The sequence below is a fragment of the Thalassophryne amazonica genome, chromosome 7, assembly GCF_902500255.1.
Source record: "Thalassophryne amazonica chromosome 7, fThaAma1.1, whole genome shotgun sequence".
Lineage (NCBI taxonomy): Eukaryota > Metazoa > Chordata > Actinopteri > Batrachoidiformes > Batrachoididae > Thalassophryne > Thalassophryne amazonica.
The window spans coordinates 3,286,306-3,311,299 of record NC_047109.1 but is presented as its reverse complement, the minus strand read 5'-3'; the positions used below and the strand labels follow the sequence as shown (position 1 = coordinate 3,311,299).

Here is a 24,994-nt window from a genome sequence, read left to right as displayed (position 1 = left end):
AACGGCACCAAACAAAAGTTCCAGCATCATCACCTTGCCCAATGCAGATTCGAGATTCATCACTGAATATGACTTTCATCCAGTCATCCACAGTCCACGATTGCTTTTCCTTAGCCCATTGTAACCTTGTTTTTTTTCTGTTAGGTGTTAATGATGGCTTTCGTTTAGCTTCTGTAGTAAATCCCATTTCCTCTTAGGTGGTTTCTGTACAGTTCGGTCACAGACGTTGACTCCAGTTTCCTCCATTCGTTCCTCATTTGTTTTGTTGTGCATTTTCGATTTTTGAGACATATTGCTTTAAGTTTTCTGTCTTGACGCTTTGATGTCTTCCTTGGTCTACCAGTATGTTTGCCTTTAACAACCTTCCCATGTTGTTTGTATTTGGTCCAGAGTTTAGACACAGCTGACTGTGAACAACAACATCTTTTGCAACATTGCGTGATGATTTACCCTCTTTTAAGAGTTTTGCTAATCCTCTCCTTTGTTTCAATTGACATCTCTCGTGTTGGAGCCATGATTCATGTCAGTCCACTTGGTGCAACAGCTCTCCAAGGTGTGATCACTCCTTTTTAGATGCAGGACTAACGATCAGATCTGATTGATGCAGGTGTTAGTTTTGGGGATGAAAATTTACAGGGTGATTCCATAATTTATTCCTCAGAATTGAGTGAGTCCATATTTTTTTTCCCTCTGCTTGGTCTAAAAAGTAACCGTTACTGACTGCCACAATTATTTTTTCTGATTTCTTATAGTGTTTCTTAAAGCCAGGAAGTTGCCATTGAAATGACTTTAGTTTTGTCATGTCTGTGATCTGCTTTTTTTCTATAAAATTAAACAACTGAATGAACATCCTCCGAGGCCGGTGATTCCATAATTATTGCCAGGGGGTTGTAGTTGGTTGTGTGTTTGGAGCTCCGGTGTGAAATATTTTGAAAAATAAGCAGACAGCGTTTGGAGCTCCGGTGTGAAATATTTTGAAAAATAAGCAGACAGCCTCTTCCAATTGATTTAAACACCTGAAAGATCAACTAAACGCAGATAACAGCCAAGATGCCAGCGAAACTGAACCCCAAATTGAAATTATCCAAGACAGTGGCGGAATCTGGGTCAGTGTTGCCCTTGGAGCTAGCATGCTACGAAGCTAGCAGTGACGATGCTAATGATAGCTCACGTCAAATCCTAGCCGCTATTAACTCTCTAAGGGGTGATTTTACAACAATGAATGAAGATTTGCTTCCAGATTTGACAGTATTATGAGTGCAAATATAAAGAAATAGGAACATTTAATATTTGTCTTTTGATTTTTAGAATGGGCTGAAATCACTGGGTGTCATCGCTCTTGGTACCTCCCACATCGTTGGAGGGGGTTTGAGCACCTGGTTGACAACAATTTTCAACACTTGGTCCAACTGAAGCTGCAATCTGATGAAGGCCTTTGGCCGAAATGTTGTTATGAAATAAAACAGCAGCAGGACATCAATATTTTGAGTGTGCTATGCTTTTTCTTTATATTCGAGTTCCTATTTCTGCATATGCACCTCAGCAGAGGATCTTGGTGTGCATTTTTTACCTATTTATTTTGGTATTATGAGTGCAGTCAATAAAGTGCAAAGCGATTTGGTCACTTTGAAGACTCGAATGTCAGAGGCTGAAAGAAGAATATGTGATGAAATGAGGACGAGGCATCACTTCTGAAGGCGCAAACAACTTCAACAAACACATTTGACACCAGAAAATATAGTGAAAGTGAGACGGAGATGGCCAGGACAGGTTTTTTCAGACTCACTTTAATACATAATTCAATACCATTTCGTCTAATAAATGTAGATGTGGACAGGAATGGAAAATATTGTGCAATGTGAAATCAATTCACTGCGATTCAATCTAGTGAATTTAGATGGTCCCAATAATGATAACCTGGTTTTTATTCCTTGCTAATCTACCTGGTTTTTATATTATGGTGGTGATTTAATTGTGCGGTTCAACCTGAAATCGATAGATCAACAGGAGGGATACCTCGCACAACCCAGTCTCACAAAGAGTTACTTAATTACATCAGTGAATTGAATTTAATAGATTATGGAGAAAATATCACTCTAATCAATCTGTTTCTCATGCTTCTCTGGCACTTGTCAAATGTTTCTAGAACAGACTGTTTTTTTGGTTTCTGCTTCCCTTATATCTCACTAACTAAAAGCTGGTATAATAGCATCATTATTTCAGGACCATTCTGCAGTCTCTTTTAACTTTAAAATGCTTTCAGCACGGCCATCCACTAGATGGCGCCTCCAATCTTTCTGGCTGAGGGATCCAGAATTCATGGATTATATTGGTGCTCAAATTGCAGATTTCTTTAATAATAATACAGATCAAACCTCAGCCTCTATTCGCTGGGAAGCATTTAAAGTTTTTTTAAGGGGTCATATGATATGCTATTCAAGCTTTAAACACAAATCTTGGAGATTGGAAATGGGAGCAGCTAGAAAATAAAATTGATCAAATTCAATCAAAAACATTTATAACCCCTCTGAACAGTCATATAAAGAACTACTCGAATTAAGAGCCAATATAATCTTCTTTCTGTTAATAGAGCCACTAGAGTCTCCTTAGACTGAAGCAGTCATATTATGAGCAAGGAGAGAAAGCTAGTAAATTGCTAGCTTGGCATATAAAACATTCAGAAACAGAGAGAACAATAATACAATAGAAACAAATAAAATGTAGAAACTAGTGACTTTAAAGAAATTATGACGAATTTAAAACGTTTTATGAAAATCTGTATGGCTCCAATATCTCCCCATCAGCTTTACAGAACCAAATTGAATTTTTTGGAGTCACTAAATTTTGCTCCTCTTGAAGAAAACATCCTGGCAGATTTGGACTTAGAAATTTCTACTGATGACTAGCAGCAGCTAACAGCAGTATGAAGGGCTCAAAAGCTCCAGGGCCCGACTGTATTCCAATTGAAATATATAAACCTTTTCGAACTTACTGATGCAGCCGCTGCTTGAAATGTTTATGGAGTCCTTTGCATGACTGGATCCCTGCCAGCCCTCACTGAACATGGCTGTAATCACATTACTATTAAAGCAAGGCAAAACTCCCACTTTGTGCGGATCATATCGACCAGTATCCTACTTAATAATGATCTCAAAATTCTTTGTAAGGCTTTGGCAAGACGCTTGGAGAAATTGCTACCACAACTAGTGCACCTGGACCAGAACGGTTTTGTTCGGGGACGGCAGGTTTTCCATAACATAAGGCGGGTGCTCAACATGTGTTTTAGAGAGTTCTGACCGCACGGATAATGGCATTCTATCCTTGGACGCCAGAAAGCCTTCGATAAGGTGGGAATGGCATTTCCATTTCCTGTTTGATGTTCTTCAGAAATTTGGGATAAAAAAGTATTTTCTTTCTTGGATCAAATTACTTTATTCTGATCCCCAAGGCAATGGTACTTACAAATGGACACTTATCCACTCCTTTTAACCTACACAGAGGTACGAGACAGGGTTGCCCCCTGTCTCCATTATTATTTACTCTAGCAATCGAACCGCTTGCGGTAGCGATTCACAATCACCCTGTGCTGAAAGGTATTACAATAGGTGATAGAGAGCACCGCAATGCTCTGTATGCAGATGACATAATTTTGTTCTGCTCCAACTTGACACAGACAATACCTGCATTATTGGATTTAATTAATTTTTATGGTAGCTTTTCAGGGTATAAAGTTAATCGTTCAAAATCAACAATATTATTTATGAATCAGCTAGAACACATTAACCCCCCAATTTTTACACCCTTTGAAATGTGTACACAGGTTTACTTACCTTGGTGTCAAGATTACCCCTACAATTGATGAAATTATTGCCAAAAATTATAATGATCTTACTGAAAAAGTTACTAATTTAATAAATAGATGGGATAAGTTACCCATCTCAATGGTTGGCCGAATTAGTATACTAAAAATGTCAATTCTGCCTAAATATTTATATTTATTTCAATCCATCCCTCTTGCACCCCCTGCATCACTTTTTAAGATTCTGAAGAATAATTTTATTTGGAACAACAAACGTCCCAGGACCAGACTCTCTCTCTCTCTTGTATTTACCTTATGAACGGGGTGGCTTGAAACTGTCAAATCTTGAGTGGTATTATTGGGCTGCTCAGATAAGAGCAGGGATGTTCTATTTTGAGCAGAAGTCCCCACCTGCTTGGGTTTCAATTGAGAAACATCTGATCAATGTGCCTCCAAATTTATATTTATACTCAGAGTAAAATTACTTTAAAACACACACACACAAAAAAACACTTCTTTGGAATACATTATCAGTTTGGCACAGCTCTCAGTTGTATTTAGAGGAAAATGTGGAACTTTCTCAATTCTCACCCATCTTTGGTAACGAAGAGTTTGTTCCAGATAGGGCAGACTCTGGATTCAAAAGTTGGCCAGTTCAAGGGGTTAGCAAAATTGCAGACTTATATGATGCCAATGGGACACTTATGTCATTTACGGAGCTCACATCTAAATACAACATTCCAAAAAAACACTTTTTTAAATACTTGCAGCGTTTTATTCTTTCTAAACAAAAAAATAGTCTGTCATTACCCTCTCTGTCTACACTGGAAGAATGTACCTTAAAGTTTTTAGATTCCAAGGGTCAGGTCTCTTTATTGTACACTCTTTTTCTGAACAAATCCAAAGAATCATCTGTTCACATTCGTAGAGCATGGACAGCTGATTTACAACAGGTTATTACGGATGCGGAATGGGCAAAAGCTTGTCGACTCACTCAGACCCAGTCTATCAATGCAAATTCTAAGCTATTACAGTACAAATGCATATGTAGATGGTACATAACACCCGTAAAGCTGAACCGCTTTAACTCTAACATACCGGACACATGCTTGAAATGTAAAGTCCAAAATTACTGAACCACCGCATTATTTGCTTTCTACTCTTTTATTGTACTCACACAGTGCCTTTGTTTGTTCCTTATTGTTGTTCATTTTAAAATGAAAATCTCAATAAAAATGTTAAAAAAAAATAATAATAATAACCACCTGTTTAACACAAAGTCATTGCAGTGGCACCTGAGGATCATCTGAAGAGACCTCGTACCAGGTCGTGTTCAAGTCTCACACCCAGACAGTAAGACAGGCTCAGAGTTAACTGGGGGTTACTGGTGTCACCTGGTCTCTCCACAGCCTCTGAATGCTCCCACAGGATGAGCGGCGGGACGTTTGCTAGCTTTAGTGTTTCCATGTTGTGTATTGGGAGTTAGTGATGCGTTGTGCATTAATAATTTAAGCAAAGTGAACTTTGACCCCCTGACAGAATGAGGGGCTCGTCCTCGAACTGCATGACCCAAAGGCAGCACTTCCTGATCAGGTTTCTTGTCCACCGTGGAGTGACAGGACGTGCTTTCTTCGTCGTTGTCAGACGTGACTCCGGCTGCTTGTGGATGTTGTGAGATGTTGAGGGTCCACTGAGGCTACCGGTCACGTGGAAGCACCCTTGCAGTCATGTTCTAGGGTTAGTTTTAATGTCACCTCCTGGGCTCCCCTGTCATGGTGGGTAAAGAACTGGATTTAGCCTCTCCAGGGTTTGATGTAGTTGGTCCAAATTCTCACCAGCTGAATTTGAGTCTTTGTCTGTGTTTAGGCCATGCCTTTCCTCTGCTGCCGGCTGACGCTGCCTGGCTGTTTGCCACCCGTTCTGTTTTCCTGTACCCTGAACTACTTCCTGTCTGCAGCCTGGATCCCGCCCTCCACCCCCATTTACAGAGGCGACTGTACACCAGCGGTGAAGACTGGTATGCACACACACACACACACCCAGCTCCCAACATGCCTCTGTGTCTCAGCCACTGTTTGAACCTCCAATGTGCCTTTGTTTGAACTCCCATGATGCTTTTAGCCTGATGGTTCTAGGGTTGAAGCACTTTGAGGGGGCAGTGCAGCCCCATGAGCTCATCAGCTCCTACCTGCTCTGTAAGAGACGATGGAACTTGAAGAAACACCTTCGAGAGATGAGCAGCCACAGAGCTCCGCCCAACAACATCATCAAGGTGACACAGCTGTGACATCACCACACTGTTGCATACTCTGGTCTGTGCGTTCAGGCTTCGATGGTCATGCACATCCTCAAGGACCCGAACAGACAACATGCTGACCTTTAGGTGAAAAACCAAAAACAACAAAGCCAGGCACCGCGGGACACATCCTGTTCCAAAACACCACACGTAGCGCACATCGCTCTAAAAACCCATTATTTTCAGTGAGCACGATGCGCAAAAACTGAGGTGGCGCTACGGTCCATCAAAAGCGCGCACGACCGCTTGACGTCAAACTCACCGCGGTCAAAGTTCAGAGGAGCATCACAACTGTTGGTTTACACACAGCAGATTACTGAAGAAAATCCTTGTAAATGTGTTTTTACCTAAAGTTTAATTTCTGATTGATGTACATTTTGAAGTTAAAAAACGTTTCTTACATTAGAAAACTTGTAATTAATATAGTGTGAAGTAAACAAATGTATGTGATTATTATTTGTTCATAAATTAAAATCATAACTTATCAGTTGTTGTTTCAAGTGAGATGATTTCTTGATGGACATCATAATAAATCTTGCACATTTATTTTTAGACAAAATAGCATGAAAATTAATGTGTACATTTTTAAGTGTGGTAGATTCATTCATTCATATCTAATATAAATATTTACTATTTACATATCTCACCCATATTGGCCTCTCTTCATTGGCTTCCTGTTAATTCTAGAATAGAATTTAAAATTCTTCTTCTTACTTATAAGGTTTTGAATAATCAGGTCCCATCTTATCTTAGGGACCTCATAGTACCATATCACCCCAATAGAGCGCTTCGCTCTCAGACTGCAGGCTTACTTGTAGTTCCTAGGGTTTGTAAGAGTAGAATGGGAGGCAGAGCCTTCAGCTTTCAGGCTCCTCTCCTGTGGAACCAGCTCCCAATTCAGATCAGGGAGACAGACACCCTCTCTACTTTTAAGATTAGGCTTAAAACTTTCCTTTTTGCTAAAGCTTATAGTTAGGGCTGGATCAGGTGACCCTGAACCATCCCTTAGTTATGCTGCTATAGACGTAGACTGCTGGGGGGTTCCCATGATGCACTGTTTCTTTCTCTTTTTGCTCTGTATGCACCACTCTGCATTTAATCATTAGTGATTGATCTCTGCTCCCCTCCACAGCATGTCTTTTTCTTGGTTCTCTCCCTCAGCCCCAACCAGTCCCAGCAGAAGACTGCCCCTCCCTGAGCCTGGTTCTGCTGGAGGTTTCTTCCTGTTAAAAGGGAGTTTTTCCTTCCCACTGTAGCCAAGTGCTTGCTCACAGGGGGTCGTTTTGACCGTTGGGGTTTTACATAATTATTGTATGGCCTTACCTTACAATATAAAGCGCCTTGGGGCAACTGTTTGTTGTGATTTGGCGCTATATAAAAAAAATTGATTGATTGATTGATTGACTATAAGCACAACAGGAAGTGATGTAACAATGATTGCAGTGTCTGTTTAAAAAGATTAACATACAGAGCATCCAGAAAGTATTCACTGCGCTTCACCGTTTCCATTTTTTATGTTACAGCCTTATTCCAAAATTGAGTGAATTTATTTTTCCCTCAAAATTGGACTCGCAGCACCCCATAATGACAACATTAAAAAAAGTTTTGTTTTTTTTTCCTCTCATATTCGTTAAGGTTAAAAATAAACTAAGAAATCACATGTCCATAAGTATTCACAGCCTTTGCTCAATACTTTGTTGATGCACCTTTGTCAGCAATTCCAGCCACAAGTCTTCTTGAGCATGATATCACAAGCTTGGTGCACCTATCTTTGGGCATTTTGGTCCATTCCTCTTTGCAGCACCTCTCAAGTTCCATCAGGTTGGATGGGGAGCGTCGGTGCACAGACATTTTCAGATCTCTCAAGAGATGTTCAGTCACGCTTTGTCTCATCAGACCAGAGAATTTTGTTTCTCCTGGTCTGAGAGTCCTTCAAGTGCCTTTTGTCAAACTCCAGGTGGGCTGCCATGTGCCTTTTACTAAGGAGTGGCTTCCATTTGGCCGCTGTACCATACAGGCCTGATTGGTGGATTGCTGCAGAGATGGTTGTCCTTCTGGAAGGTTCTCCTCTCTCCACAGAGGAATGCTGACAGCTCTGACAGAGTGACCATCAGTTTCTTGGTCACCTCCCTGACTGAGGCCCTTCTCCCTGATCGCTCAGTTTAGACAGGCAGCCAGCTCTAGGAAGAGTCCAGGTGGATCTGAAATTCTTCCATTTACAGATGATGGAGGCCACTGTGCTCATTGGGACCTTCAAAGCAGCAGAAATGTTTCTGTACCCTTCTCCAGATTTGTGCCTCCAGACAGTCTTGCCTCAGAGACAATTCCTTTGACTTCCTGCTTGGTTTGTGCTCTGACTGTCAACTGTGGGACCTTATATGTAGACATGTGTGTGTCCGGATGCTCTGTACTTTTAGTGTATGAAGCTCCTGGGTTTTTGGCAAAATTACTTTATTCTTATATATTACAAATAGTAACCCTGATGCTTATAATGATGATAATAATAATAGTAAATTGCTTTTTTGGTGGATTTCCACTTTTTTGTCCATCGTCTGGGTCATGTTTGAGTTCAGTGATCAGTGTTCATTGCTGAATTTTGTGGGGGGAGGGGGGGGGGGGTTGTTGTTTTTTTTTTTTTTTTTCATCAGGCACTTTGGTCAGCTAATAAGGGGTCCTCGGGGTTTTTGAGCTTGAGCCTGCTCCTTTTTCCTCGTAATTTAATAAGAGCATAATGTCTACCTTTTTATGTTAAACTGACTTATGGTCTTCTGAAACAGTTGATATATTTTATAACATAAAAACAGGAGTGATGCTAATTCTTTAGCATGTCTATGGCATTTTCAGTGTTAAAGTTAGCAGAGTCAAATGCGTTACAAATTGTAATATTCACTTATTTCCATTTATGCATTATAACATAGTAAAAAGAAAAACAACAACAGACAATCTAAAGTTTGTTCCAAAAGGAGTGGGAAGAAGTCTAAACATATTGATCCCCTTCCCTGCTTCCTTAAAAGTATGACTATTAACAATAATTGATTTGGTCCCGGCCACGTCATAAATCTGCGGGCCACGTCACTGCCAGTTTACATCGTCGTGGGGTCCGTCACTGGTGTGAAACTCTGCTAAAGAGATGCATTTTGTATGTGGGAGTGGTATTTGCTCTTGAGTTCCAGATTTAAGTAATTATTTGTTTGAATTTCATTATATTTCTGTTTTGGGACCACCTCATCCTTGTGATGCTGAGAACCTGATTCATGCATTTATGTCTTCTAGATTGGACTTCTGCAATGTTCTATTTTCTGGTTTACCGCAGTCCAGCATTAGGGGTCTCCAATTGGTTCAAAATGCTGCAGCCAAACTTTTGACACGAAGCAGAACATTTGACCACATTACACCCATTTTGGCTCTCTTCACTGGCTTCCTGTCCCAGTGAGATCAGATTTTAAGGTTCTGCTACTAGTCTATAAAATTATTCATGGACTGGCACCTCCCTACCTAGCTGGCCTAATTAAACCTTACCTACCGGCCCGGGCTTTACATTCTCAGGGTGCAGGACTACTTTGTGTCCCTAAGGTGAATAAGAAGTCTGTGGATCACAGAGCTTTCTCTTATCGTGCCCCTGTTCTGTGGAATGATCTCCCTGTATCAATAAAACAGTCAGATTCTGTGGAGACTTTCAAGTCCAGACTTAAGACGCAGTTATTTTCCCTTTCGTATGGCTAGCATATAGACCGGGGGCCAACCATGGATTCTGATCACACCGTATGCATTGGAGTACATATGGACAAAAGTGGTATCATTGGAAAGGGTAATGTCTCCTCAACACATTTCTGCCACTTAATCATCTGACAAGTGGGGCTGTCACCATGGAAATGACACTTAAGGTCAGTGACCTCAAAACATCCAAGCGCATTCAAAAATGACTGAAAATCACGGTGTAATTTTCAAAGCGCTGTTGCGTGAAGCAGATTTCACAGATCTTCATGATATTTAGCACGCCGGTGGACCTGAGGCATATCGCTGAAATGACATATTTAATTGGTGCTCAGGTGGAACCCCTGTGACCTTGAGTTCACCTGAGATCACAGCCGTGCTAAACAGTTTCAAGGACCTGGATGCGAAAGCAGCAAAAGACCTCCTGCCTGAAATGGCAATGCTCATGGTGCAGCTTGCACAGAAGTTGAAAGACTTTGAAGACAGCTGCTCTGAGAATGCTGTGCTAGCATACTGGATGGACTACATGTGCATGGTTTCAACTCTGCTGTCTTTCATCCGGACTGAAAGAGAAGCTGACTGGAGCTTACATATTTCTTCCTTCGCTGACATGGTGCCTTGGTTCATGGTCTGTGACCACACAAATTACGCAAGGTGGGCCCCAGTTTACCTGCTGGACATGGAACACCTGCCCATCACTACACCAGAGGTTCACAGGCAGTTTGAGGCTGGACATTTCGTCGTCAGCGAGGGCAGCAAGCCCTTCACCACTAAACCAACAGATCAAGCACTTGAGCATATCAGCAAGATGGGCAAGGTGGCTGGTGGTCTCGTAGGCATCACTAGAACTGATAGTGCCCTGGACAGATGGGGCCTGACTTATTCGGAGCGGGCATGCTTGGCAGAGTCAACGTACAAGATGTTTGGAGTGACCATTGCCCCAGAGAGTTGGGAGCATGTGGAATCTGGCGGAGCCCAACTGAAAAGGAATGAGAAGGATGTGGAGATGTTGGTGGATGAATTTACCCATAAATACATATTCGAGAGTACTGGCCAAGACCTGGTCAGTTTTGCCAGCAAAGATGTGGCAACTCCAGACATCACCGATGCTTTGTTGACAGCATTCAAGCGAGGAAAACAGCTGGCCAATGACAACATGAAGGCACGCCTCACAGTCGGAAGCGATTCCTTCTACAACTGAATGGTGAAGGTGAAATCAAAGACCTTCAGTGACCTCTACACCGTGAAAGCAGGACCATCGAAGGACAGAACCATAAAGGCAGACAGAGATCTGTACCGCTGCCTGCTGACAGCTGTGAAGAGTGGACGAGAAGTGGACATCACTGGCTTGCTCAAACACGAGTTGGCAGCCGTGCCCCTGTCTCTGGCCTCCACAGATGGGAACCTTCTCAAAGCAGACAAGTCACCACTGAGACACATACTTGAAAATGACTGTGGAACAACACATCCCCGAAGACGTCAAAGGCAACGTGCATCATCATCATCAACTCCATGGGGGTAGTGCAAGCCATTGGAAAGCCAGCAGGTGCCAGTACATTTGGGGACTTGGCCAGTTCATTTCACAACTCGGTTCTTTCAAACTTCAAAGTAGCTGGTCGGGTTGACATAGTCTTCGGCCAGTACAGGAGCAAGAGCATCAGTAGTGGAACACGTACAAGAAGAGCAGGCGTGAAAAGATGCTCCATCCCTCGGGTTGTCGATGATCCCACAGTGCCTCTTCCAAGCAACTGGGAAGGCTTCATCAGTGTAGGTGCGAACAAAGCAGATCTCACCTGATTCTTGTCACAGGAGCTGTTGAACACTGTCTCTGCAGTCCCCACTGGCTGTGAACTGGTTGTTGCGGGTGGTCACGGAGATGGAGAGGGCGTGGCTTCCTCTACTGGAAGAGGCATTGTACATCTGGAGTCATCCCAAGAAGAGGTGGACACCAGACTGGATTTACATGCCACTGATGCTGCCCGGACTGGATACCACCGCACCATCATCTGCAGCTAGGACACTGATGTCCTCGTTATATTGCTGCACGCCAGGACGCAACTTTCCCCTGAAGTGTGGATGAGTACAGGGACATTGGCCAAACCACACTACATACATGTGCACCAGATACACCAGCAGCAGAAAGATGATCTGTGGGACAGCCTCCCAGCCTTTCATGCCCTAACAGGGTGTGATACAACCAGCCAATTTGCCGGCTTTGGGAAGAAGATGGCTTGGAAGGTGTACAAGGATCAGCCAACATTGATTGCAGGTGATGCTTTGTCTGGATATTGTAGTCTCACTTGATTCATAAATTTTTTCTTCCATACTCTATTCCCGACTAATGCATACCAGTATTTATTGCTGTAGACACGAAGATACAAATGTTGCTCGTTGTGATTGCAGATCTTGGGAAGGGTGAAATCACGGTTTGTGGTGCAGCTGTACTCTGCATGGGACTTGTGCACTCTCAGTGATCTTCGTTGCAAGCTGTTCTGTGCCAAGCCTCCCAAGAAGCTGCCTCCGTCACAGGATGCTCTGCGACAGCACATGCTGCGTGTCCACTACCAGACCATGGTATGGCGCAGTGCCTTGATTCCAAAACCAATGATGGTTTGGTGGTTAAGGTGTTGGGCTTGAGACAAGAAGATCCTGTGTTCAAATGCCCGCCTGACTGGAAAATCACTAAGGGCCCTTGGGCAAGGTCTTTAATCCCCTATTGGTCCCGGTGTGTAGTGAGCACCTTGAATGGCAGCACCCTGACATCGGGGTGAATGTGAGGCATAATTGTAAAGCGCCTTGAGCGTCTGATGCAGATGGAAAAGCGCGATATAAATGAAGTCTATTTACCATTTTTAATACTGTACATATTGAGATATGACTACTGGTTTACGTTAATATTTTATGCATTCATGTGCATATTTAGGTCATTTAAACAGGCAAAATAAATTGCTATAATCATTATAACAAGACAAGAGTTGTTAATCATTTAATTTAATAATTCAGTAATTTAATAAGTTATTTTAGTAATTGCTTTCACCGGCTAATGGCCTGCGTAACCTAAATTCAATACCGCCAAGATAGAGCAATGGAAAATAATGCTGTTATGGTACCTGTGACGCTTTGGGGTCCACTAAGTGGCCAGCAGGCTAAAACTGAACTATACAAGAATGTGAAAAATAGCGATGTGATGGAGATAATTAGTTGCCATGGCGGCAGTTTTAACTCTACCCCCTCCATTCTAGGCATAGGGGACACCTGTAGTTGTACCACAACATAAAGTTTGGATACGTAAATGTTGGATACGCGCATTATGCGACTGTGACCCTGGTGTTAATCAACAATGATAATTGTATGACCATGACAATGGCAACCCCCCTACCCCGGGCCCCTCTCTATCCATACTGCGTATCGTGCATTGACACATATCTATTGATGGCTACTTATTATAGTTTGCTCCTCATGTAGGCCACACATCTCGCACACCCGAGTGTCTTGCCAATGGGTTTAGCAGCCAAGACATGCCGAACATAGATGGTTGCCATGGCAACGGTTTTAACCCTACCCCCTCCATTCTGGGTATAGGGGATACCCAGGGAATATAGCATCCAGTAACACCTGAATAACGGACGTCTAACCTGTAGTTGTCTCACAACTTGAAGTTTCACATGTCGGACACGCACAGTATGCAGTTGTGACACTGGGGTCGATGTACGTCGATGGTCGGTCACAGGGGGTCCGACTGAGTATCCACTGTATGTCATTGTGGGGACAGGGTGTGGGTCTACTTGTGTGCCAAACACAAGTAGACCCACTTTGAACACTTTGAATGTGACTTGTTTTTCAGTGATTTTCTTGGCACGATTGGATGTTTTCAGGTCATTGGCCTTAAGCGTCATTTCCATGTTAACCACCCCACCCCACTTGTCAGATGACTAAGTGGCAGAAATGTGTGGAGGAGACATTACCCTTAACAGTGATACTACTCTTGTCCATATGTACTCCCATGCATGCCAGACCAACAACTAGCACTCTTCTGGCCACTTGGCCTGCGGTCTAATACTGGCATAGTATAGTTCTGTGCTTTTCACTCTTTTAAATTAATTTTATTAGTAAACGGATTGGGCCGTGGCCTCAACTTTATCTAAATTCTGGGATCTTTTAGTGAAGCTTAGGGCTAGTGGCTGGCGATCATCTTAGTATTTCTTCTGTTTTTCTTGTTGTTTAACCCTCTGGGGTCTGAGGGCATTTTTTTTGGACTGTTCACTCGCCTGGCATAAATGTTTTATTATTGCTGTTAACAGCTCTCCCTGCATCCCACAATCAAGCTTTATGTCTCTCAGGGCAACTTGTACTTTCAGAATGTATATGCTATAGTTATGTTTTATAAGTATAATAAAGGTTTACAATCAGAAATAAGAAAGGAAAAAGTAAAGCAGAAAATAATTTTCCACTCACATTTATTCAAAACACACAGCAAACTATAATAAACAACTGTTTTGACACTTTATAAAGGCAATTTGAGGTCTTGTGTGAAAGACTGTGCAAAAAAAGGTTTGAACAATATATACAAAATGGTCTATGCGTTTTGTTTGTCTTCATCTCAAAGCAATTTCTGTCTGCTGTTACACAAAGGTCACATCACAAACTTCTACTATGAATTTGACTGTGTGTGTTGACTGTGGCTGCACTGTGAAAGCAGCTTTCACACTTCGAGGCTCATTCACACTCTGAGGAGAGGCCCCTCCCCCTCACTCCATTGATATGGTAAACAGTGCTTTACGCCGGAGTGAGAGATTCACAGGAAAACTAGTGGAGCAATCCTGAGACTCACACACACTCTTTGTTTGAGCACATGAGATGGTCATCAGAGGCCCTCTGTCTGCTCACTTTCACTGATCGCTGTGCGTAATGGCGCAGGGCGCATTGGAGCCAGCAGCCAGATGGCTATTCAAACGTGCAACTAGTAACACATCACTAAAAACAATCTTTGGCTTTTCACGTGAGGTAAATCTGCCCTACAGTTGGATTTTGGAAAACCATGTGACATTGAACCAATTCCGATTGGACACTCATATTGCACATGTCAATGATAAATGAATGGTAAATGATATAATAATTGATCAATCAATCAATTTTATTTATATAGCGCCAAATCACAACAAACAGTTGCCCCAAGGCGCTTTATATTGTAAGGCAAAGCCATACAATAATTACTGAAAAACCCCAACGGTCAAAACGACCCCCTGTGAGCAAGCACTTGGCGACAGTGGGAAGGAAAAACTCCCTTTTAACAGGAAGAAACCTCCAGCAGAACCAGGCTCAGGGAGGGGCAGTCTTCTGCTGGGACTGGTTGGGGCTGAGGGAGAGAACCAGGAAAAAGACATGCTGTGGAGGGGAGCAGAGATCAATCACTAATGATTAAATGCAGAGTGGTGCATACAGAGCAAAAAGAGAAAGAAACACTCAGTGCATCATGGGAACCCCCCAGCAGTCTAAGTCTCTAGCAGCATAACTAAGGGATGGTTCAGGGTCACCTGATCCAGCCCTAACTATAAGCTTTAGCAAAAAGGAAAGTTTTAAGCCTAATCTTAAAAGTAGAGAGGGTGTCTGTCTCCCTGATCCGAATTGGGAGCTGGTTCCACAGGAGAGGAGCCTGAAAGCTGAAGGCTCTGCCTCCCATTCTACTCTTACAAACCCTAGGAACAACAAGTAAGCCTGCAGTCTGAGAGCGAAGCGCTCTATTGGGGTGATATGGTACTACGAGGTCCCTAAGATAAGATGGGACCTGATTATTCAAAACCTTATAAGTAAGAAGAAGAATTTTAAATTCTATTCTAGAATTAACAGGAAGCCAATGAAGAGAGGCCAGTATGGGTGAGATATGCTCTCTCCTTCTAGTCCCCGTTAGTACTCTAGCTGCAGCATTTTGAATTAACTGAAGGCTTTTCAGGGAACTTTTAGGACAACCTGATAATAATGAATTACAATAGTCCAGCCTAGAGGAAATAAATGCATGAATTAGTTTTTCAGCATCACTCTGAGACAAGACCTTTCTAATTTTAGAGATATTGCGTAAATACAAAAAAGCAGTCCTACATATTTGTTTAATATGCGCTTTGAATGACATATCCTGATCAAAAATGACTCCAAGATTTCTCACAGTATTACTAGAGGTCAGGGTAATGCCATCCAGAGTAAGGATCTGGTTAGAAACCATATTTCTAAGATTTGTGGGGCCAAGTACAATAACTTCAGTTTTATCTGAGTTTAAAAGCAGGAAATTAGAGGTCATCCATGTCTTTATGTCTGTAAGACAATCCTGCAGTTTAGCTAATTGGTGTGTGTCCTCTGGCTTCATGGACAGATAAAGCTGGGTATCATCTGCGTAACAATGAAAATTTAAGCAATGCCGTCTAATAATACTGCCTAAGGGAAGCATGTATAAAGTGAATAAAATTGGTCCTAGCACAGAACCTTGTGGAACTCCATAATTAACCTTAGTCTGTGAAGAAGATTCCCCATTTACATGAACAAATTGTAATCTATTAGATAAATATGATTCAAACCACCGCAGCGCAGTGCCTTTAATACCTATGGCATGCTCTAATCTCTGTAATAAAATTTTATGGTCAACAGTATCAAAAGCAGCACTGAGGTCTAACAGAACAAGCACAGAGATGAGTCCACTGTCTGAGGCCATAAGAAGATCATTTGTAACCTTCACTAATGCTGTTTCTGTACTATGATGAATTCTAAAACCTGATTGAAACTCTTCAAATAGACCATTCCTCTGCAGATGATCAGTTAGCTGTTTTACAACTACCCTTTCAAGAATTTTTGAGAGAAATGGAAGGTTGGAGATTGGCCTATAATTAGCTAAGATAGCTGGGTCAAGTGATGGCTTTTTAAGTAATGGTTTAATTACTGCCACCTTAAAAGCCTGTGGTACATAGCCAACTAATAAAGATAGATTGATCATATTTAAGATCGAAGCATTAAATAATGGTAGGGCTTCCTTGAGCAGCCTGGTAGGAATGGGGTCTAATAGACATGTTGATGGTTTGGATGAAGTAACTAATGAAAATAACTCAGACAGAACAATCTGAGAGAAAGAGTCTAACCAAATACCGGCATCACTGAAAGCAGCCAAAGATAACGATACGTCTTTGGGATGGTTATGAGTAATTTTTTCTCTAATAGTTAAAATTTTATTAGCAAAGAAAGTCATGAAGTCATTACTAGTTAAAGTTAAAGGAATACTCGGCTCAATAGACCTCTGACTCTTTGTCAGCCTGGCTACAGTGCTGAAAAGAAACCTGGGGTTGTACTTATTTTCTTCAATTAGTGATGAGTAGTAAGATGTCCTAGCTTTACGGAGGGCTTTTTTTATAGAGCAACAGACTCTTTTTCCAGGTTAAGTGAAGATCTTCTAAATTAGTGAGACGCCATTTCCTCTCCAACTTACGGGTTATCTGCTTTAAGCTGCGAGTTTGTGAGTTATACCACGGAGTCAGGCACTTCTGATTTAAAGCTCTCTTTTTCAGAGGAGCTACAGCATCCAAAGTTGTCTTCAATGAGGATGTAAAACTAGTGACGAGATACTCTATCTCACTTACAGAGTTTAGGTAGCTACTCTACACTGTGTTGGTATATGGCATTAGAGAACATAAAGAAGGAATCATATCCTTAAACCTAGTTACAGCGCTTTCTGAAAGACTTCTAGTGTAATGAAACTTATTCCCCACTGCTGGGTAGTCCATCTGAGTAAATGTAAATGTTATTAAGAAATGATCAGACAGAAGGGAGTTTTCAGGGAATACTGTTAAGTCTTCAATTTCCATACCATAAGTCAGAACAAGATCTAAGATATGATTAAAGTGGTGGGTGGACTCATTTACATTTTGAGCAAAGCCAATTGAGTCTAATAATAGATTAAATGCAGTGTTGAGGCTGTCATTCTCAGCATCTGTGTGGATGTTAAAATCGCCCACTATAATTATCTTATCTGAGCTAAGCACTAAGTCAGACAAAAGGTCTGAAAATTCACAGAGAAACTCACAGTAACAACCAGGTGGACGATACATAATAACAAATAAAACTGGTTTTTGGGACTTCCAATTTGGATGGACAAGACTAAGAGTCAAGCTTTCAAATGAATTAAAGCTCTGTCTGGGTTTTTGATTAATTAATAAGCTGGAATGGAAGATTGCTGCTAATCCTCCGCCTCGGCCCGTGCTACGAGCATTCTGGCAGTTAGTGTGACTCGGGGGTGTTGACTCATTTAAACTAACATATTCATCCTGCTGTAACCAGGTTTCCGTAAGGCAGAATAAATCAATATGTTGATCAATTATTATATCATTTACTAACAGGGACTTAGAAGAGAGAGACCTAATGTTTAATAGACCACATTTAACTGTTTTAGTCTGTGGTGCAGTTGAAGGTGCTATATTATTTTTTCTTTTTGAATTTTTATGCTTAAATAGATTTTTGCTGGTTATTGATGGTCTGGGAGCAGACACCGTCTCTACGGGGATGGGGTAATGAGGGGATGGCAGGGGGAGAGAAGCTACAGAGAGGTGTGTAAGACTACAGCTCTGCTTCCTGGTCCCAACCCTGGATAGTCACGGTTTGGAGGATTTAAGAAAATTGGCCAGATTTCTAGAAATGAGAGCTGCTCCATCCAAAGTGGGATGGATGCCGTCTCTAACAAGACCAGGTTTTCCCCAGAAGCTTTGCCAATTATCTATAAAGCCCACCTCATTTTTTGGACACCACTCAGACAGCCAGCAATTCAAGGAGAACATGCGGCTAAACATGTCACTCCCGGTCCGATTGGGGAGGGGCCCAGAGAAAACTACAGAGTCCGACATTGTTTTTGCAAAGTTACACACCGATTCAATGTTAATTTTAGTGACCTCCGATTGGCGACGTGAATTACAATCTTACCAAATTTACGCTTAGCCTTAGCCAGCAGTTTCAAATTTCCTTCAGTGTCGCCTGCTCTGGCCCCCGGAAGACAATTGACTATGGTTGCTGGTGTCGCTAACTTCACATTTCTCAAAACAGTCGCCAATAACCAGAGTTTGTTCCTCGGCGGGTGTGTCACCGAGTGGGGAAAAACGGTTAGAAATGTGAACGGGTTGGCGGTGTACACGGGGCTTCTGTTTAGGGCTACGCTTCCTCCTCACAGTCACCCAGTCGGCCTGCTTTCCTGGCTGCTTGGGATCTGCCAGAGGGAAACTAACTGCAGCTAAGCTACCTTGGTCCGCACCGACTACAGGGGCCTGGCTAGCTGTAGAATTTTCCACAGTGCGGAGCCGAGTCTCCAATTCGCCCAGCCTGGCCTCCAAAGCTACGAATAAGCTACACAAGTACCATTACTGCTAAATGAGGCCGAGGAATAACTAAACATTTCACACCCAGAGCAGAAAAGTGTGGGAGAGACAGGAGAAGCCGCATATTGATCAGCATATTGATTTATTCTGCCTTACAGCAGGATGAATATGTTAGATTAAATGAATCAACACCCCCAAGTCACACTAACTGTCAGAATGCTCGTAGCACTGGCCGAGGGGGAGGATTAGCAGCAATTTCCACTCCAGCTTATTAATTAATCAAAAACCCAGACAGAGCTTTAATTCATTTGAAAGCTTGACTCTTAGTCTTGTCCATCCAAATTGGAAGTCCCAAAAACAGTTTTATTTGTTGTCATCTTTCGTCCACCTGGTCGTTACTGTGAGTTTCTCTGAATTTTCAGACCTTTTGTCTGACTTAGTGCTTAGCTCAGATAAGATAATTATAGTGGGCGATTTTAACATCCACATAGATGCTGAGAATGACAGCCTCAACACTGCATTTAATCTATTATTAGACTCAGTTGGCTTCACTCAAAATGTAAATGAGTCCACCCACCACTTTAATCATACTTTAGATCTTGTTCTGACTTATGGTATGGAAATTGAAGACTTAACAGTATTTCCTGAAAACCCCCTTCTGTCTGATCATTTCTTAATAACGTACATTTACTTTAATGGACTACCCAGCAGTGGGGAATAAGTTTCATTACAGTAGAAGTCTTTCAGAAAGCGCTGTAACTAGGTTTAAGGATATGATTCCTTCTTTATGTTCTCCAATGCCATATACCAACACGGTGCAGAGTAGCTACCTAAACTCTGTGAGTGAGATAGAGTATCTCGTCAATAGTTTTACATCCTCATTTAGCACAACTTTGGATGCTGTAGCTCCTCTGAAAAAGAGAGCCTTAAATCAGAAGTGCCTGACTCTGTGGTATAACTCACATTCTCGCAGCTTAAAGCAGATAACCCGTAAGTTGGAGAGGAAATGGCGTCTCACTAATTTAGAAGATCTTCACTTAGCCTGGAAAAAGAGTCTGTTGCTCTATAAAAAAAAGCCCTCCGTAAAGCTAGGACATCTTACTACTCATCACTAATTGAAGAAAATAAGAACAACCCCAGGTTTCTTTTCAGCACTGTAGCCAGGCTGACAAAGAGTCAGAGCTCTATTGAGCCGAGTATTCTTTAACTTTAACTAGTAATGACTTTCTTTGCTAATAAAATTTTAACTATTAGAGAAAAAATTACTCATAACCATCCCAAAGACATATCGTTATCTTTGGCTGCTTTCAGTGATGCCGGTATTTGGTTAGACTCTTTCTCTCCGATTGTTCTGTCTGAGTTATTTTCATTAGTTACTTCTTCCAAACCATCAACATGTTTATTAGACCCCATTCCTACCAGGCTGCTCAAGGAAGCCCTACCATTAATTAATGCTTCGATCTTAAATATGATCAATCTATCTTTATTAGTTGGCTATGTACCACAGGCTTTTAAGGTGGCAGTAATTAAACCATTACTTAAAAAGCCATCACTTGACCCAGCTATCTTAGCTAATTATAGGCCAATCTCCAACCTTCCTTTTCTCTCAAAAATTCTTGAAAGGGTAGTTGTAAAACAGCTAACTGATCATCTGCAGAGGAATGGTGTATTTGAAGAGTTTCAGTCAGGTTTTAGAATTCATCATAGTACAGAAACAGCATTAGTGAAGGTTACAAATGATCTTCTTATGGCCTCAGACAGTGGACTCATCTCTGTGCTTGTTCTGTTAGACCTCAGTGCTGCTTTTGCTACTGTTGACCATAAAATTTTATTACAGAGATTAGAGCATGCCATAGGTATTAAAGGCACTGCGCTGCGGTGGTTTGAATCATATTTATCTAATAGATTACAATTTGTTTGTGTAAATGGGGAGTCTTCTTCACAGACTAAGGTTAATTATGGAGTTTCTCAAGGTTCTGTGCTAGGACCAATTTTATTCACTTTATACATGCTTCCCTTAGGCAGTATTATTAGAAAGCATTGCTTAAATTTTCATTGTTACACAGATGATACCCAGCTTTATCTGTCCATGAAGCCAGAGGACACACACCAATTAGTTAAACTGCAGGAATGTCTTACAGACATAAAGACATGGATGACCTCTAATTTCCTGCTTTTAAATTCAGATAAACCTGAAGTTATTGTACTTGGCCCCACAAATCTTAGAAACATGGTGTCTAACCAGATCCTTACTCTGGATGGCATTACCCTGACCTCTAGTAATACTGTGAGAAATCTTGGAGTCATTTTTGATCAGGATATGTCATTCAAAGCGCATATTAAACAAATATGTAGGACTGCTTTTTTGCATTTGCGCAATATCTCTAAAATTAGAAAGGTCTTGTCTCAGAATGATGCTGAAAAACTAATTCATGCATTTATTTCCTCTAGGCTGGACTATTGTAATTCATTATTATCAGGTTGTCCTAAAAGTTCCCTGAAAACCCTTCAGGTAATTCAACATGCAGCAGCTAGAGTACTAACGGGGACTAGAAGGAGAGAGCATATTTCACCCATATTGGCTTCTCTTCATTGCCTTCCTGTTAATTCTAGAATAGAATTTAAACTTCTTCTTCTTACTTATAAGGTTTTGAATAATCAGGTCCCATCTTATCTTAGGGACCTCATAGTACCATATCACCCCAATAGAGCGCTTCGCTCTCAGACTGCAGGCTTACTTGTAGTTCCTAGGGTTTGTAAGAGTAGAATGGGAGGCAGAGCCTTCAGCTTTCAGGCTCCTCTCCTGTGGAACCAGCTCCCAATTCAGATCAGGGAGACAGACACCCTCTCTACTTTTAAGATTAGGCTTAAAACTTTCCTTTTTGCTAAAGCTTATAGTTAGGGCTGGATCAGGTGACCCTGAACCATCCCTTAGTTATGCTGCTATAGACTTAGACTGCTGGGGGGTTCCCATGATGCACTGAGTTTCTTTCTCTTTTTGCTCTGTATGCACCACTCTGCATTTAATCATTAGTGATTGATCTCTGCTCCCCTCCACAGCATGTCTTTTTCCTGGTTCTCTCCCTCAGCCCCAACCAGTCCCAGCAGAAGACTGCCCCTCCCTGAGCCTGGTTCTGCTGGAGGTTTCTTCCTGTTAAAAGGGAGTTTTTCCTTCCCACTGTCACCAAGTGCTTGCTCACAGGGGGTCATTTTGACCGTTGGGGTTTTTCTGTAATTATTGTATGGCTTTTGCCTTACAATATAAAGCGCCTTGGGGCAACTGTTTGTTGTAATTTGGCGCTATATAAATAAAATTGATTTGATGTCATCACACAGCTTCTATGAAGAGTACAAAGATGGTGGATGGGTGGCTCGAAAGTCCGCGGAGTTAACTTTTCAGCAAAAAAAAGAAGTTTTTATCCCATATCATTAAAAAGTTATTTATAACTTAGTAAAACTTGGTCTCAGTTGGCGTATGCAATGCCGTCGGCCCCAGAGCGTTAATGCTGACAAATTATACTGTATTTCTTGTCTTTCTGATGCCTGATTCTGTTTTTTTTCTGTCTGTTTAAGTTGCAGCTCCATCCAGAAATGAGAGTTGTATTTCTGCTGGAGACCCTCCTGTCCTGTGCACCAATAGCATTTCCTATATCTTTGTTTTGTGAATTGTTCAGTAATCTGTGTCTGTATCATGGCCCAAGCAGAGGGTCACCCCTCTGAGTCTGGTCTGCTTGAGGTTTCTTCCTCAGTGGGAGTTTTTCTTACCACTGCTGCTCTGAGGGTTGGTAAGGTTTGACCTTATTTGTGTGAAGCGCCTTGAGGCAACTCTTTTGTGATTTGGCGCTATATAAATGAAAATAAATTGAATTGAAATAGTGTGGCCTTCAACTTTTCAGAGGGTTTGGATAATATGGCCCGGAAGCAATATAAAACTAAATTAGCAGCAGCAGGACTGGCATCTCATCTGTACCAACACAAACCTGGACGATGGAAAAATGATCCCACACAATGGCCAGATGTTCACTGAATATCCTGATATTTATTCCTACTTCATACACACACCAGGTATTTTTGTATTTTATGATTCATGTCACGTATGCATTGTGAATTGCTGATCTGCACCAGCAGGAGCCAGCTGCTGATTATTTCCCTAAAAGTAATGCATGATTGATTGTGACGCACAATCCTCTTGGTGTTTCATGATGGATTTTAATATACTTTCTCACTTTGTTGGTACAGCCCACTGCCTCGCATTGCTGAGGCATTAAACAAAACGGTGGTAAAAATAAAAAAACTCACATCAACTTACATTGTCCGCTATGGATTGTTTTCACACCAGCCAGTGTTGCTAAGAGCTCACAGGCAGTTCCCGGATGTGCAACCGAGTCAATAGCCCCAATACAATTTTAGAAAAAGATGAAAAGAACCTGATAAAACATAACAGAAAAGACAAAACCAACTAACAGTGAACATAAATAAATAATCAATAACTGTTTCCTGTGAACACCTGGTGACTCTCACAGCCCCATGTCATCCCTGTATCCTGTGAAAACACATTCTTTATAGAAGTCTTTATATAAGTTGTGGAATGTTTGGACGCTGCTTTAACTGTTCCACAGTCTCACCTCACAGAATGAAATGCACAATCTTTTCTTGTTTGTGTGGATTTTATTCATTTTAAAGTTGTTTTTCCCTCGTAATTGATCTCCTTCCTCTCAGTCCCTGAACAATTTCTGCATGTTTTTGGTAAAAGTCTTTGCTTTGTACAAGATCTGTGCTGTTTGGAGTTTAACTATGTCTGTTCATTTGAATAGTTTTGTCTTTAAGAAGAGTGAGTCTGGTCTCGATGGCAACATTATAAATGACCCATGTTGCCCTTTTTTGAAGAATAGTTAGTGATTTTATTGAACTCGTAGTTATTGCCTCAGATCTCTACACAGTCATTGAAGTCCGGTCAGACAGTGGAACAGTGTCGGATGCAGAGTGATTTATGATCCAGAACATGTTTTGCTTTGTAAAACACTGAAATGCTTCTTGATAATTTGGTTTGTCTATGTTTGATGTGTGGTTTCCAGCGTATTTTCTCTTCTGTTATTGCCCCAAGAAATTTATGTTTGTTAATCCTTTCAATCTTTTTCAAGTTCAAGTTTTTTCTCACCAAAATGGGTATTGCACACACTGCAGTTTATTGTCTGAAATAGCCCCACATTGCATTCCAGAGCTTCTAAAATGCCCAAATTTTGGGGAGGGAGAGTCCTGAAAATTTTAGGTTTCACCTTTTTTTTTTTTTTTTTTTTTTTTTTTTTTTTTTTCCCCGCCACTTTCATTACTGATTTTGGAGGTGATCCAGATTGGTGGATGTCAGAAATGTCTGTCTGTTCTTGTTGTTGTGTGCAAAAACTGTCTTGAAAGTGGTGACAAAATGGACTTTAAGATGTTTGGGGTGGAGGTGGGGATTCCCACCCCTCACCCCTGTGGTTCCACCTCTGCAAGACTTGTCTGTCTGTTCTTATCAACTCTGTACTCTCAAACAGCAAGCCAAATGATGATAAATCGATTTACTGCGTATTGACTGTGAAGCACTTTGTTCATCAGAATCAAATCTATTGCCAAGTAAGTTCTCACATACAAGGAATGTATGTTATTGGTGTATAAACAACAATAATAAAAAGAAAAGGAAAAAATACTTGCGTAAGAAGTAAGAGTCAAATAGGCAGGACTGTGTTCACTGTTAAATAAATATAACGTAGTGGAATGGGGCTGTACAAAAACAGCTGATTGGTTGACAGATAGGGATGGGTATTGATAAGATTTTATCTATCGATGCCATTATCAGTTCTGCTTATC

The 24,994-nt window shown here is 41.4% G+C and overlaps 1 protein-coding gene across 1 annotated transcript in view; it reads left to right on the top strand.

Moving 5' to 3' along the window:
• The window catches only part of LOC117513188 (GON-4-like protein), a 130,927-nt gene that overhangs the window by 41,357 nt on the left and 64,576 nt on the right, over window positions 1-24,994 (top strand). Inside the window, 2 exon segments of the mRNA XM_034173484.1 lie at window positions 5,666-5,816; window positions 5,921-6,071. Coding sequence (XP_034029375.1) covers window positions 5,666-5,816; window positions 5,921-6,071 — 302 coding nt within the window.